Source organism: Saccopteryx bilineata, chromosome 2, assembly GCF_036850765.1.
Source record: "Saccopteryx bilineata isolate mSacBil1 chromosome 2, mSacBil1_pri_phased_curated, whole genome shotgun sequence".
Lineage (NCBI taxonomy): Eukaryota > Metazoa > Chordata > Mammalia > Chiroptera > Emballonuridae > Saccopteryx > Saccopteryx bilineata.
In genome coordinates, this window is record NC_089491.1 from 148,661,835 (window position 1) to 148,677,774 (window position 15,940).

The window sequence follows — 15,940 nt, forward strand, 5'->3', positions numbered from 1 at the left end:
GTCTCTCTGATTTTAATTTTTGTATTTTTGACAACTATGCTAAATGCTCAAGTGAGGATCAGGGTTTGTCATAACTTTAAGCAAACAAGGGGTTAAGAGGTTAAGGATTACCAACTTACAAGAGATGTGTCATAAGTACCCCAATTTAACTCATATGTACAGCATGAGTAAAAGCCTTTGGACTTTTTGTTCTATTAAAATAAATTAATACCAGGAAAAAGTAATGTGATTTAAACCCCTAATTCGCCTAAATTTCACTCATCACATGTGATTCATGCATCAAATTTAATCCAATCAGTTTTATCATCAGAGACCATGTTTGAAGATCAGATAGGTCTAGTCATAAGAGGACTGAAAATCCCATGTTGAGGATCAACAGATCCCTCCATGGGAACATGTGTTCCCAGGTTACAGAAGTCACCAAAAGATCTGCTTCCAGGTCTTGTCTCTTCTCTGGAAAAATTCAGATCTGGAACAGTGTCTTGACTAGACACTGCAAAAGATAGAAGCTGATATTCATCCCAAATTTTATTTATTTCAATAAAGTTTATAATGATTTTTGTATATGAAGTTTAGCTAGAGCAAAATAAATTTAAAACTATTTTTAAAAATCACCTTTATTGGTAAAGCAAAGGTATCTAGAGGTTTCTTTTTCCTTTTAAACTACATTATCTCAAAATTTTTATTGTCTCCCCTTTTTCCCACAAAAAGATATACATTTTAGCAATGGAATTTTACTGTAAGTCAATTTGGTGATTAAAAAAAATATGCTATGTAGAAATGTTTTGAGAATTTTCTCTTGCTTATAAATTTTTTTAGCCTTTCATGTAAAACAATATAAAATAATGTAAGCTTCTGAAAATATGCCTTTTTAAAAAAGTTATGTAATTATGAAGTCATTTCAATATATTTCTTTAATGATGAAAAATGTGCTAATTTAACCATATCAAAAATGTTATATAATTTCACATTAATAATAAATGCTAACTATACATACTACTAGTAAAATAACTTTGTTACTATCAATGAAATAAATGGTTTTTATCACCCATACTATAACAGTAATAATATAAACTTTTAAAAATCAATCAACCTCAATCAAGTTGCAGTTACCTTTGAAGTAAAGCAATGTTTTGTTTTTTTTTTTAATAATTTTATTTTTTTAATGGGGTGACATCAATAAATCAGGATACATATATTCAAAGATAACAAGTCCAGGTTATCTTGTCGTTCAATTATGTTGCATACCCATCACCCAAAGTCAGATTGTCCTCTGTCACCTTCTATCTTGTTTTCTTTGTGCCCCTCCCCCTCCCCCTTTCCCTTTCCCATTCCCCCCTCCCCCCCCCCTAACCACCACACTCTTATCAATGTCTCTTAGTTTCACTTTTATGTCCCACCTACGTATGGAATAATGCAGTTCCTGGTTTTTTCTGATTTACTTATTTCGGAAGTAAAGCAATGTTTTCATGTGCCACATGCTTCATTTGGTCATTTTGAAACTACAGACACTAAAAAGCTACAAAAACTTAGGAAATGTACCTTAAATTTATATGCATCTGACTACTTCTAAAATAATTAAAAATCTCATCTCCTGTTTTAAGAAACATTATTTTACACACAGAGGGTGGGGCATTTATCACCAAAGTGTCTGATCTCCCTTTCTTTAATATTGCAGGATATTTTTCTTTTCAGCTTGCCATTTGATACCAACTTTTTCCCAGTTATAAACATTTGATTTGTTTCAAGTCAGCATTAATTTACAGGGAACTGTCAAATCTTTAGAGTTATGCTTTTAACTCATGATTAAAATATTTACTTTCGGTATAATACAGCTTTGCATATTAATTAGATCATTGGACACATTGGCTGAAGCTTAGCAACTGTGCAATAAATACAATATAGCAGTGATAGAACTGTTAAACCTGCGCACATAGATTTCTGATTCATTTTATTGTTACCCAAGAATAATCACCCTGCTAAAACCAAGCCAAACACCTGATGGAGTATTAGGATGTTTAATTAAAAATGAAGTTGTGCTGTACATGTGGGTGATTTTACACAGTGGCTAAAAAAGGCGCCATGAAAAATTAATTTTAATCAGTAAAAAGCAAACACAAAGCCCCTTTGTGAAGTTGGTGAATGAATTCAACCATTCCACTAATATATACATGCTGCAGAAGGAGAATAAATAAATTAGGAGGAACTGGTTCAGGGAAGACTTTCTCAACTGAAGTCACCAGGGTTGGTAAATGTCATGCACATTAAGACTGTCTTTCAAAAACCCATAAATCCTGTTACTTCATCCTGAGTGATTCCATTGTGAAGGCCTGACAGATGGCCACTGGGCCAGGAATTAATCTCCCTTCTAAGCTATCAGGCAGCACCCAACCTCAGCAGGCCAAATTTAGGCCATTTCTATTCTTAGCAAATCTTGAAAATCCTGGTATTTTCCCCACATTGGGAGAGAAAAACTGCCCCAGTCTTTACTGTTAAAGAAAACAGGATTACTTGGCAGTTGAAAGGGTGAGCATAACAAAAAGCACAGATCTCATGAGGGATGAGAGGAGAGTGAATTCCTGAGCATACACCATGGCATAGGAAAAAAAGAAAGAAGGAAGGAAGTAGTGAAGAAATGGAGATAAAAGAAAAGAGAAAACAGTGGACTACGAATCAGAACACCTGAGTTTGAAATTGCAGATCTACCAGGAAACACCTTATATAAGTGACTTCACTTCTTAGTGTCTTAATTACCACATCTGACATGCAAGAGTACAGAAGTGACCTTGAGGGCCTCTCTAAATGAATACTCAAAAATGTCCAGCAAATACGGAAGCAACCACATCATCTTTGCTTTTTCTTCTCACTGATTACTTATGCCATTAAAAAAATATATTAACCAAATATTTGTGGAGCACCTAACAATGTACAGGCCTTATAATAGGTCTCAAAGATTTAAAAATGAACCAGATACACTTTTTATCCTATGCAACTCAACGTCTGAGGGGGTGGAAATGGGCTGCGGAAACAGAGACCCAAGAGGCCAAAAACCGGGCAGATAAGCAAGGGCTAAATCTGGAAGGGCCTATATGTCATGGTCATGTCATGTTCATAAATGTGACCTTTATCTTCAGGGCAACAAGGTATGCTGAAGTTTTTTAGTATGGGATGATAGGATACGGTTTGTGCTCTGATACTCGGTAGAGACTGGACTGCAGAGAGATTCACCTGAGAGCCCGAACTGCTACGGTGTCCTCTAGAACGGAAAGAAATGGACCTTCGTGAAGAAGAGCAAAAGGACTTGACTAGATGTGAATGGCAATAAGTAGGAGATTAGTCCTTGATTACTGGCCAAGAAAACTTGGTGGATAAAGGCTGACGCAATGAATAATAGACGTGAAGAACCAGGTTTTGGTAACAGAGAGGAAGAGGAGCTGAGTCATGCGTCATGGAGGAGATGATGCATTCAGTTTGGGGTCTCTGGATTTCCCAAAGAAACACACTTGGAGGCATTGAATATTTGAGTTTGAATTGCCCTCCGCAGAATAAAACAGCACTTAGTTCTCTCTATGAATCATGAAAGATTCTCTCCTTAGCAGTTCTTAACTATTTGGGAATTATGAAGCCATATGAAATCTTTAAATGCTAAAGAAAAGGAATGAAGCTGGGGGCATTAAAATACCTGACTTCAAACTATATTATAGGGCCACAACAATCAAAACAGCATGGTATTGGCAGAAAAATAGACACTCAGACCAATGGAACAGAATAGAAAGCCCAGAAATAAAACCACATACATATAGTCAAATAATTTTTGATAAAGGGGCCAACAACACACAATGGAGAAAAGAAAGCCTCTTCAACAAATGGTGCTGGGAAAACTGGAAAGCCACATGCAAAAGAATGAAGCTGGACTATAGTTTGTCCCCTTGTACTAAAATTAACTCAAAATGGATCAAAGATCTAAACATAAGACCTGAAACAATAAAGTACATAGAAGAAGACATAGGTACTCAACTCATGGACCTGGGCTTTAAAGAGCATTTTATGAATTTGACTCCACAGGCAAGAGAAGTGAAAGCAAAAATTAATGAATGGGACTACATCAGACTAAGAAGTTTTTGCTCAGCAAGAGGAACTGATAACAAGATAAACAGACAGCCAACTAATTGGGAAATGATATTTTTAAACACCTGCTCAGATAAGGGCCTAATATCCAAAATATACAAAGAACTCCTAAAACTCAACAACAAACAAACAAACAATCCAATAAAAAAATGGGAAGAGGATATGAACAGACACTTCTCCCAGGAAGAAATACAAATGGCCAACAGATATATGAAAAGATGCTCATCTTCATTAGTTATTAGAGAAATGCAAATCAAAACTGCAATGAGATACCACCTCACACCTGTTAGATTAGCTATTATTAACAATAGCAAATGTTGGAGAGGTTGTGGAGAAAAAGGAACCCTCATCCACTGTTGGTGGGAATGTAAAGTAGTACAACCATTATGGAAGAAAGTATGGTGGTTCCTCAAAAACCTGAAAATAGAACTACCTTATGACCCAGCAATCCCTCTACTGGGTATATACCCCCAAAACTCAGAAACATTGATACGTAAAGACACATGCAGCCCCATGTTCACTGCAGCATTGTTCACAGTGGCCAGGACATGGAAACAACCAAAAAGCCCATCAATAGATGACTGGATAAAGAAGATGTGGCACATATACACTATGGAATACTACTCAGCCATAAGAAATGATGACATCGGATCATTTATAGCAAAATGGTGGGATCTTGACAACATTATATGGAGTGAAATAAGTAAATCAGAAAAAAACCAGGAACTGCATTATTCCATTCGTAGATGGGACATGAAAGTGAGACCAAGAGACATTGATAAGAGTGTGGTGGTTATGGGGGGAGGGGGGAGAGAGAGAGGGAAGGGGGAGGGGGAGGGGCACAAAGAGAACTAGATAGAAGGTGACAGAGGACAATCTGACTTTAGGTGATGGGTATGCAACATAATTGAACGACAAGATAACCTGGACATGTTATCTTTGAATATATGTATCCTGATTTACTGATGTCGCCCCATTAAAAATAAATAAATAAATAAAAAATGCTGTGGTTTCTCTCTGAAGAAAAATGTACACATACACAGATATTCATGAAGACATGGGCCCCAAAGTCTATATACACAGACCTGCAGGGGTCCAGGAATTCCAAGTTAAGGATCTCTTGCAGGAGGTGGAAAGAAAGCAATGATCAAAAAAGGAAGTAACTCCAAGTACTTTGCTCCAAGTAGATGAGAGAAACATGGAGAATGGTTTGATTGTTTAGAGTTAGTAGGACGAGCATCGCCAGATAGCAGATATGGCAAAAGTCTGGCTTGATGCTCACCAAACCAGTTTCATCTTTCTGAACACTCAGCTCAACAACATTTTTCTAAACCCCTTGAATTCATGTGATTAGTTCTTACCAATAGTATGAGAGAAGGATACTTCTCATGTGAGGTAGGAACAGTGGGTGTGTACTCTTTATGGCTTCTTCATACAATGATGACAGCAATGGAGAAATCCCAATCCCAGTCCCCTTCAACTCTCACCATCTCCACATCCAACAAACTGAACTAAAGTGCATGAATAATAATTAGCTTTTTGTATTAACCAATGAAATCTTGGAACTTGATACAGAAACTGATGATAGTTACTTTTAATAGTAAAGTATCAATAATAATAGTTATCATATATAAGGTCCACAGGTAAACAAAATAATTTTATACTATCTTCTTTAATTTTCTTTATTGCACCTACTATTTTATTTATAGACCCGTACACCCCTAGACAATTTTCATGCAGACAGGGCCTCTATTTTGTTCACTGCTAGATCTTGTTTCTACATCAGTGCTCAGCATATAACGGATCCTAAATAAATATTTGTTGCAGAAATAAGTAAAAAAATTATTTTACATGAGTCTCTTCTCATCTAAAGTTATTTTTATAAAGGGCACAACTTCTAATTATAACTGCATCAACCAAAGTGATGGCGTTGGAAGGTGCAGGGTTAGGGGCTAACCTGGAGCATAACTGGGACAGATGCTTTGAGGCAAGTGGCCCTACTACACTTTCTCAGATAGGAGGCAGGGATCCTTGCTTCTCAAATAGTGTAATACGGAGCCTGGGTCAAGAGACTCTGGAAGGCAGGGATCAACTATGACCCGTTGTTTCAGAGCACCAAGTTTACTCAATGGTATGTAAGTTAAATATTTTCATATATTATAGAACAGAAATGAATAAATTTTTAGAATAGAAGATGGTGTTTTGAAGAAATTTTATTTAGTCTTGTGGTGGGCCATTCTAGGACCTCCCTGGAAGAAGGTTTTCTCTCTCCTTTGTCATTAAAGTGATTTCAGGGGAAACTTTAAAAAACGCAGATATAAAGAGAATGCATGAGTTTAGGAGTAGAAATACCTTTGTATTATGCAGCTAACTCTGTGATTTAGAAAAAATTTAATCACTCTGGACCCCAATACAGTCATCCCTTGCCATAGCATGGTTCACTTTTCGCTTGTCTTAATGTATTGCAGATTTGTAAATTGTGTATATCTATTTTTGTATCATGTATTTTTTCCTATATCGTGGGATTTTGAGGTATATAGGCATTTTTATATATTTATTATTTTAATTATTTTTGTGGTAAAATAAGCATTTTCTTGACTAAAAATAGAAAACAATATTAAAAAATATTAATTAAAACAGTATTCACTGGTGAGTACCCATATAGAATTTTATATGTTGTTAAAATTACGTAGGTGTAAGAGTGTAGAAAGTGTTTAAGAGCATAGGAAGTATTTATAAGAGTATGAAAAAGGTTAATAACAGTGTGGGAAAGGTTTATAAGAGTGTGGGGAGGGTTTATAAAGCCTTTAAATATATATTTATATAAATAATAAATATAAGGTCACTACTTAGCAGATTTTTGCCTATCGTGGGGGTTTCTGGAATCTAACCCCCGTGACAGATGAGGGACCGCTGTATTCTCATTTGTAAATGAAGATACTATCTATCTTGAATGAGATTTATAATGAATAAGTTCATGTATAGAGAGTACAAGACACTGAGAAGTTATATAACTTGCTCAAGGCTATAACAAGTAAGTGGTAGAACTAGATTTTGAACCCACATCTGTTCTTCTCAAAGCTCTAGGTTTTATATTTTATAGATAGCTATGGAGAGTAAGTCTGGGATCATCTTTTTTTTTAGATTGGAAGTTCATGAGTAGTTAAATAAAGAAAGCTAAATATTCTGTTGGGTTATTTTTAACTCTGGTATTAAATTTTACATTGCTTAAATTAATCTTATGTCATTTTAGATTTTCACAGTCTCATCACATATTTTTCCAGCAGTAGCATGATATGCAGATTGGGCATGGCCATTATTCATCCCAGATTTTCTGGGACAGCATTTATTTCAAAATCCCAAATCAGTTAAAAGCTCTAAAAAAGCCAGTATGTCAGTACTGACCCTGCACCAAAAGCAGTGTGAAATACCATATTCAGGAAATATGGTCGCCAGAGAATTGTTGCTACACAGGACTGCAGTATACTTTGACATGCGTAGATACACTACTGGAGATCACAGCATAGAAATTTCATAAAAACATTAGACTCAAAAGACCTGATTTTGATCTAGCAAGTCCTATGATAGGTAATTACCAGAAATTTGTGTTGTTAACAAGCTCTATTCACATGCACAATGCGCTTGGAAACTCCTGATTTAGGAAATGATCCCTTTAAGAAAGAGTCCCGCCAATCAAAGAGAGCCACTATGTGTTTTCTACTAGGAACCTTTGTAACCAGTTAGTCATTGAAGTTTGAAAAACACCTCGTAGAGGTTAGAGAAATGATCTAGGGATACAAGCCCTTCTGTGAGCACTCTTCTGCTAACAGTGGTAGTAGCTAGTCAGGAAACGTTTCACTTCCCAAATGAAGCGAGACATTTTCTCTTTCACATAATGACAATTTTATTAAACCACATAATTTTGCAAGTAGGATCCAGGCAGGACACAGACTGCTTCTATTGTACTAAGACTCACGGCTGCCCTGTGGATGGCAGCCACCAATCACGGTGGCTGCCTCTTTCACTTAGAAATTATCTCTGAACCCATGTATCCTGACTGATCTATGTCACCCCATTAAAATTAATAATAAAAAATAAAGAAACTATAGCCAGGCTTTCTGAGTCATCTGCTATTAGAACCTGCTTGACCTAATACAACCAAAACTGCTACTGACATGATTTTAATTAGCATCTAATATTCAAAAGACTTGTTTTATTTTTTATTCTCAAGGTGTACTTTCAATTGAAGAAACATCTTACTTTGCATCATCAGCTATATATGAACTATATGTATTTTTAAAATATTCCTTTTTAAAGTTTCTTCTACTACTATCCATCAGAAAGAGCAAGTAGAAGGAACCTAAGTGAGGAATGACTGAGGAGAAGAATTTAAATACTTTGTAAATAAACAATAAATAAATATTGAGTGGGCCAGGTAAAAATTTATTAAAAATTTCTCAACTGTGAATGCAGATGGTAAGGTGTCCTAGGAAGTGAGTTGGTCATAAGCCTAAAGAGTATGCTTTAATATAGTCAAATCAATTCCAGGAAAAATGGGCTCTAGGCGAGTAAAATAAATTATGAAGCACAAAATCCTAGGCAATCTCACACAACTCTCTGAAAACATTTAATATGTTTCTGGTGATAAGAGCTGTGAAGACCTGCTTAGAGTGACTTTGGAGAAACCCCCAGTGAACACACATCACTGCAACCTCTTCTCCCTCTGAGCACTTCCATGTTCACAGCTCCATGCTCGAAGAGCTCAACTGATACATCATTTTCCTCATGGATTACTTTATACATTAATGTAAAAATTCATTTTCTAGAAGATGGAATGAGAGTCTTACCTGTTTCACAGCTGGGCCCAGTGAAACCTTGTGGGCAGGCGCACACGTTAGCTGCAATGCAGGCTCCCCCGTTCCTACAGCCATCTCTGCAAAATGCTAAAATAATTAAGACACACGAATTTAGCACTTTAGAAGTAGTTCAAGAATCTCTAAATCCCTTTTCTTTATTCCCTTAGACATGTGGACATCAAATTATACATGCTATTTTAATTTTATATTCATACAATATTTTCCATACAGGTAAGAAACTTCAACACCACTTGTAAAACAACGGTCTTTCTGATGTTAAATTTTTTTTATCTGTAATATAAAATACTGAACTTTCTGTTTCAAAAAACAGTAATCTTACACAACAGGAAGTGTAACAGATTTAGGATTTTACATCATTATAACAACGTAGCTTGAAATCAAACCTAAAAAATGGCTGCTATCATTAATAGTTTTTTTAAAGAGCAAACCACTACCTAGAGAATGTAATAAGGAAATAGAAAATGACTAAATCCTATGAGGCCATGATCACTGTCCAGAGTGCCAAAATGTTAGAGAAATACCCCATCTTTCAAAAAAGTTTTAACTCAGTCCTGGTGAATTAGCTAATAGTAAGAACAATTTGTTACAGTGGTCTTCAGAAAGAGTCTTGCATTCCCATGCTAAGGATAGATCAGGATCTAGGATCAAGGGTAAAAAAAACACTTCATAGTCTAGTGTCTTAGAGTGGGTTTGTAAACAAGTAGGACAAAGAGTCAAGGTCTGAGCCATCGCAAAGGCGATCTATTGAGATATGCTGCCTTCCAAAAGGTGAGAAAGACAAGATGTCTGAGCCTGAGCACCCTTAGAAGCTTGTTCCTACTGTTTGGCTCAGGAAGGCTCAGGGGCTGTTCCCTCAGTCTGGTAAGCTCTGTCACAAATGAACTAGGCCAGCCTGTCATGTTCATTGGGGCAAGGCCTTCTCCACAATGCTCTAAATTAAAGATTTCCATAGACTTTTCCAAACCAGGGTAATCCTCTGGTCCATCCATATCTGTGTCCAGTGTTTTACTGGAGACCAGGTCTTGAGACCTGTGCTCCTGGGCCACTACATTAACAGTCACCCTTGTTATTTCCCCTCCTGCCCACACAGTGTTATAACACATTGATTCTAGTAAACTCCAGGATGATAGACATAAGTCTATTTGAGCAGTGGGAAGTTTTGAAGTTTAAAATGCCTAAATTAGACAAATCAAAGATAAATCTATATGACATAATAATGAATATAGACTTTATCCTATGGGAGTTGGTGGAGTTTCCAAAATAGACCCTCTATTTCCCTAGCGAATTAATAGGTAAGCCCATCTGAAGAAGGGAAAGAGGGCGTTCATGAAAGAGTGAGTTAACAGGGGGCAGTGAACTATGGCTGGAATACACACCGAGGGAAATGAAGATGAGCTCAATGGGACATTTAGAGGAATTATTGATTGGTATTGACAAAGAAGCTAAAACTGGAAACTATAAAATATAGAGATCCAATATTCCTAGTTAATTAGTACCAACAGCTCAAGAAAGAAGGCAGAGAGAAAACTAATGGTGAGACTCACCATTAGTGAACTCAAAATGAAGATATTTCCAACTGGAATGTGGTGCTGCAAAATAAAAAGCTTTCATGCTTGGACACAAAAGGAAAGATCTGAACCTGGGAGAAGACTGGCAAATGGAACAAAAAGGAAGGGTCAGGAAGCTCAAGAGTTGTAGAAGGGACAGAGGAGGCAGACTAGAAGCAGAGGGCCTGGGTTCAGACAATATGCTGAAGTTTAAAATTTCAAAGGCGGTTCTGTAAAAGAATGCCTAGGATGTAATCTCCCAGAGAGGAACAGAGTTGAAAACCACTGTGGTTCAAGTCAAGGAACACTAAATCAAAGTCATTGAATAATTTGGTCATTTAACACTGAATGTAAGCAGGAGGAAGACTATGAGCCCCCCCCCCCACCCCCGGGCCAAGCTTTCACTGACTGTGGACAGTGCACAGAAGGTAGATGACAGTGATGAGAAGGGGTGGAGGCAGGCAGAGATGAATTGCATTTGTCCCAATGGAAAAGGTGTTGGCATTGAAGGCTCTTACCTTTGCACGTGGTTCCATTTCCTGTATAGCCTGGCTTGCAAACACAGTTGTGTCCTCCAACAGTATTGAAACATAAAGCATTTTCATCACAGTTGTGCTGATTTGTGATGCACTCATCGTGTTCTGAAAGGAGGAATATAATTTTCTTATTCAGAGATAAATTCTCAAACTGTACCTGCATCTTGGTTACTGCATCTTTTTTCAAGCACAGACATACACAGATATATAAGAACTCATATTTTAAAGTATTGTATATTCCTCTTGAAGTACATATATAGTTTACATACCCATAAACCTTGAATACGAAAGGATTCAGACAAAAGGCCCACAAATAGTAGGAAGGAACAGAAAGAGAGACTGAGCAAGGATGGGGATCAATTCTCAGAAGTAGAATCCAGGCCCAGTTGTATATGGTCTCTGTGGTTAATATTTAAGGAGTTATTCTCATTAAATATGTCTGCTACCTAAGTTATTCCTGCAGCATGAGAAGGCTGACAGGGAAGAATGAGATCGCACTGCTCCTTGAATTCTGCCCTCCAGGGAAACGGAGGTGAAGCTTTGGGAGTTTGGTGTGGTAACACCCACATCCACACTTGCAGGCATGAAGAAACGTATACAAACTCCTAGGGAAATAATTGACCTCATGAGTAAGTTCTCTCCTTCTGCTAACATAGCATTGTACTTTGATTAACTAAGACAAGCTTATCTTTATAATATAAACAAATATAAACTTTAAAATATTCAATCAATATGATACTCCCTTTAACTGTGTATAACTTGGCATTTTTGTAAGCACAGAAGTAGCCTGCCCAACTTCACAGGAATATTATAATTTCAGAATTCTAGCTTGGTGTTCAGCAAAATGTAAATGTAAGGAATAATTACAGTGACTATGAGAAAGGAAATAGCTCTAACATCAAAATCAAGAGGAGTAGAAATAAAATATAAGTGAGAAAGTACATACAATTTAGTTCAGTCATCCAAAATACCTATTTACTAATCATCTCTTACATAAATGTTATTTTAAAAATAGTAATTTAAAATTAAATATATTTTAATATATTTACATTGATCAAGCCATTAATTCACTATGATGTAATTCAGCAATTTTTAACCTTTTTTTTTTAATCTCACGGCACACATAAACTAATTACTAAAATTCTGTGGCACACCAAAAACATTTTATTTCTTGCTAATCTGACAAAAAAAGTATAATTTTGATTCATTCACACCAAATGGATATTGTTGTGTTGGCTGTTGTCATTTTCTTAATTTGACAGTCTAAGGGAAAATAGGTCAGTGCTCCTGATTGAATAATCAGGTATTACTTGTTTTAAAAACTTTTACAGGCCCTGGCATTGGCTCAGTGGTCCCGGGTTTGATTCCCAGTCAGGGCACACAGGAGAAGTGACCATCTGCTTCTCTAACCCCTCTCCCTTCTCTCTCTCTCTCTTTTCCCCTCATGCATCAGCCTGGGCACCTACTCCTCAGGTGCTAAAAATAGCTCAGTTGCAAGCACAGCTCTAGATGGGCAGAGCATTGGCATCAGATGGGGCTGCCAGGTGGATCCCAGTTGGGGCATATGTAGGAGTCTGTCTCTTTGTCTCCCTTCCTCTTGCTTGGAAAAAAATTTTTTAATTAATTAAAAAAACAAAACAAAAGCTCTTGTACTCAAAGATTAAAAATCGTTGATGTAAACCATCAAAATAAAAATAATTACCGTTCATTTTAGAACTCTTTATATTCCAGACAATATATATATATTATACATATATATACATACATACACACACACACACACACACACACACACACACACAATTCCAGAGAGCATATTATAATAGTAATATACCTAGAACTTTGAAAAATGGTCTTTTGGCAAATATAGTTAAGATTAGACTTATTTTTTTAAAATAAGATTAACATTTCAAATTTATACAACCTGTGTTATATAAGCAGAAAATTATAACAGTTGTAACTATAGTCCTGTAATGATCTTAGAGATTATTCCCAATATTTTTTTCAGAGGAAAGAGAGATTTCAATTACTAAGGTTTTACAATCGCATGAACAGATATTTTATTCTCCAAATTTCTGGCTCAGTTTTCCCAAATTGTATAAAATTTCAGCCTGATTATCTGGCATGAGAACATTTCATAGTTTTTATAAACTCATACATATTGATGATAGCTTAGAAAACAGCAGGATTACACATGGGTCTCCTAATTGGGGCTACCTTGGTCCACTATAACATTTCAGAGGGACCACACTGGGCAGCCCACCAACCATTGGTTAAGCTGCCTGAAGTAAAATAAACCCACATCTGCTGCCAAATATGTTCCCACTGCAATTCAAAGTGCTGCAGCCCACCTATAAATCTCTATATGGAAACCCATAGGCCCTTTTAGGACAGCTGTTGATTGATTAGATGCTCTTTTTATCCCTAGCTTGGTTGTCTTCTTAATTAGACGGTACTCACTGGGTAGAGGTAGGGCCTAACAAGATTCAGTTTAATAATAAGATAATGTTTTATAAATATTAAATAATTACACAACCTAGGATTTGGGTTTCTTTGTTTTTGTTGTCACTCTCACGGTGACTGAAATGACTGAGAGTGCTCCTAAGCTATTCAAGGGTCAAGACAGCAGTTCTCAAGTTGTTAAATACATCTATACCTTTCCCCATGCCGGTCCCTGTGCCTGAAGTGCCTGCCCCATGATACTCCTGGGAAACTCTTATCACTTTGAAAGATGTCACTAGAATGTCATGTTTCATGTGACTTACCCTCTCTTCCTGCAGTTAGGGGCTGCCCTTTGTTTTCCTAGCACCATACACAAGGTTCTGTTATTATATCTTATCTGACTAGTGTTCTACTCCTTGATTCTCCATCCTCAAGCCCTACATGGGATTGTGAGTTTGGGGTAAGAACTCTGTAGTTTTCTTTGTGCTAATTTTAACTTAACTAAATGACATAAAGAATGAATGACCAATGCACAAAGCTAAAATCTATTTCCCCTACCATTAGCAGTCAAATAAATCTCAATGTGTTCAATAGTAGACAAGATGCCAAGTAGAAACCTATTAAAAACCTATACTGTTTTCTACAATGGTGAGGTTTTTTGTTTGTTTGTTTAAGTTTGGAATATTTCAGGTATTAGTTAAGGTAGCAGGACATACTTTGAAAATAGAATACAGGAATTCCTTTAGACTATCACTTTAAAATTTTTGCATACTATTTAAAGTTGATTGTATTTACACTCATAATTATCAAATAAAGTAAACTGTAACCTTAGGAAAAACCTTTAAAAATGCTATAATCTCACAGAAAACTCAATTTTAATTTCACAGCCCTTCACAAAACAGAATGTGTGAATGAATCAAGGAGCAAATATTTGGTAAGGTCATTGCAACAAATAGTTAATTATTGTGGCTCCATATCCAGTTTTGGTTAAATGTCAACTTCCTCCCCTTTCTGTGCCTCGCATGTCCCTGAGGACTCTCCCGCAAGCCTGTCAGTCAGCCTCTCTATTTTTAATACTTCCTCCAATATTTTCTACACATAATGAGTAAAATTAAATAAAATAAAGCAAAGAGGGAAATACAATGTTCCAATATTTGAGAAGAGACACAACAACTGATGGAATCCACATTTTGTCTCACATATATTTAAAAGCAGACATTTCAGATCTGCAGTTTCAAAACCAGCCCTTATGAGTTCATGCAATTTTCACATCCTCATGAAATTGTATTATTCATGTGATACAACAGTCCAAGTAAGAACTGGGATGGAACCATATGTAATTCTTTCTAACTCATCATCATTAATAATATTTAGCATTATTATTTTAATCAAAATCTAATCATATGGGCGCTGGAGTAGGCGGACATACCAACATCCACCTCCCAGAACCAAAGTGGATTACAAACTAACTTTAAGAACTAACATCTGGAAAAACCAACTGTGGACTAAACTAAGAGGACTCTTCAACCAAGGAACACTGAAGAAGCCATACCAAGACTGGTAGGAAAAGCAGAAACACGGAGAGGGCTGCCCAGCTCCCCGGAGCGAACAGCAGCCGGGAGAGACATGGGTGGCGGGAAGAGGGTTTAGCAGAGAGGGAAGGGCTCTGAGTCCCAGGAACAAAGCCCCAGCCTGCAGCCCCAGAGCCCAGAAGAGGCGTAAGGACAGTATTTAGCTAGAAACAAGACAGGAGCCCTGGCCAGTTGGCTCAGCGGTAGAGCGTCGGCCTAGCGTGCGGAGGACCCGGGTTCGATTCCCGGCCAGGGCACACAGGAGAAGCGCCCATTTGCTTCTCCACCCCTCCGCCGCGCTTTCCTCTCTGTCTCTCTCGTCCCCTCCCGCAGCCAAGGCTCCATAGGAGCAAAGATGGCCCGGGCGCTGGGGATGGCTCTGTGGCCTCTGCCCCAGGCGCTAGAGTGGCTCTGGTCGCAACATGGCGACGCCCAGGATGGGCAGAGCATCGCCCCCTGGTGGGCAGAGCTTCGCCCCTGGTGGGTGTGCCGGGTGGATCCCGGTCGGGCGCATGCGGGAGTCTGTCTGACTGTCTCTCCCTATTTCCAGCTTCAGAAAAATGAAAAGAAAAAAAAAAAAAAAAAAGACAGGATACTGTTTGTAAGAAAGAGTCTGATTTCTCAGACACAGGATTCTTCTTAAAGGGACCACGCAGAACACCTCTCTCACAACCACTCACCCGGGGCTCCAGGGGACAGGGAGAGAGGAGAATACCAGAGTAGCAGGAAGAGAGTGTAATCTAGGAGGCACAGGGAGAAACATTTCGGGAGACAGCCACCCTAACCCTTGGGACAAGTCACTCCCCAAATCTGAAGTGAATATTTTCCCCAGAAACAGC

General features: G+C 37.5%; 1 protein-coding gene across 4 annotated transcripts in view; it reads right to left on the reverse strand.

Moving 5' to 3' along the window:
• NELL2 (neural EGFL like 2) overlaps positions 1–15,940 on the reverse strand; it is a 513,811-nt gene that overhangs the window by 97,825 nt on the left and 400,046 nt on the right. For all 4 annotated transcript variants that reach the window (XM_066258163.1, XM_066258164.1, XM_066258165.1 and 1 more), the window contains 2 exons: positions 11,071–11,193; positions 8,976–9,071 (listed from right to left, as the gene is read on the reverse strand). In XM_066258163.1, the coding sequence (XP_066114260.1) occupies positions 8,976–9,071; positions 11,071–11,193 (219 nt within the window). The remainder of the gene's footprint in view (positions 1–8,975; positions 9,072–11,070; positions 11,194–15,940) is intronic.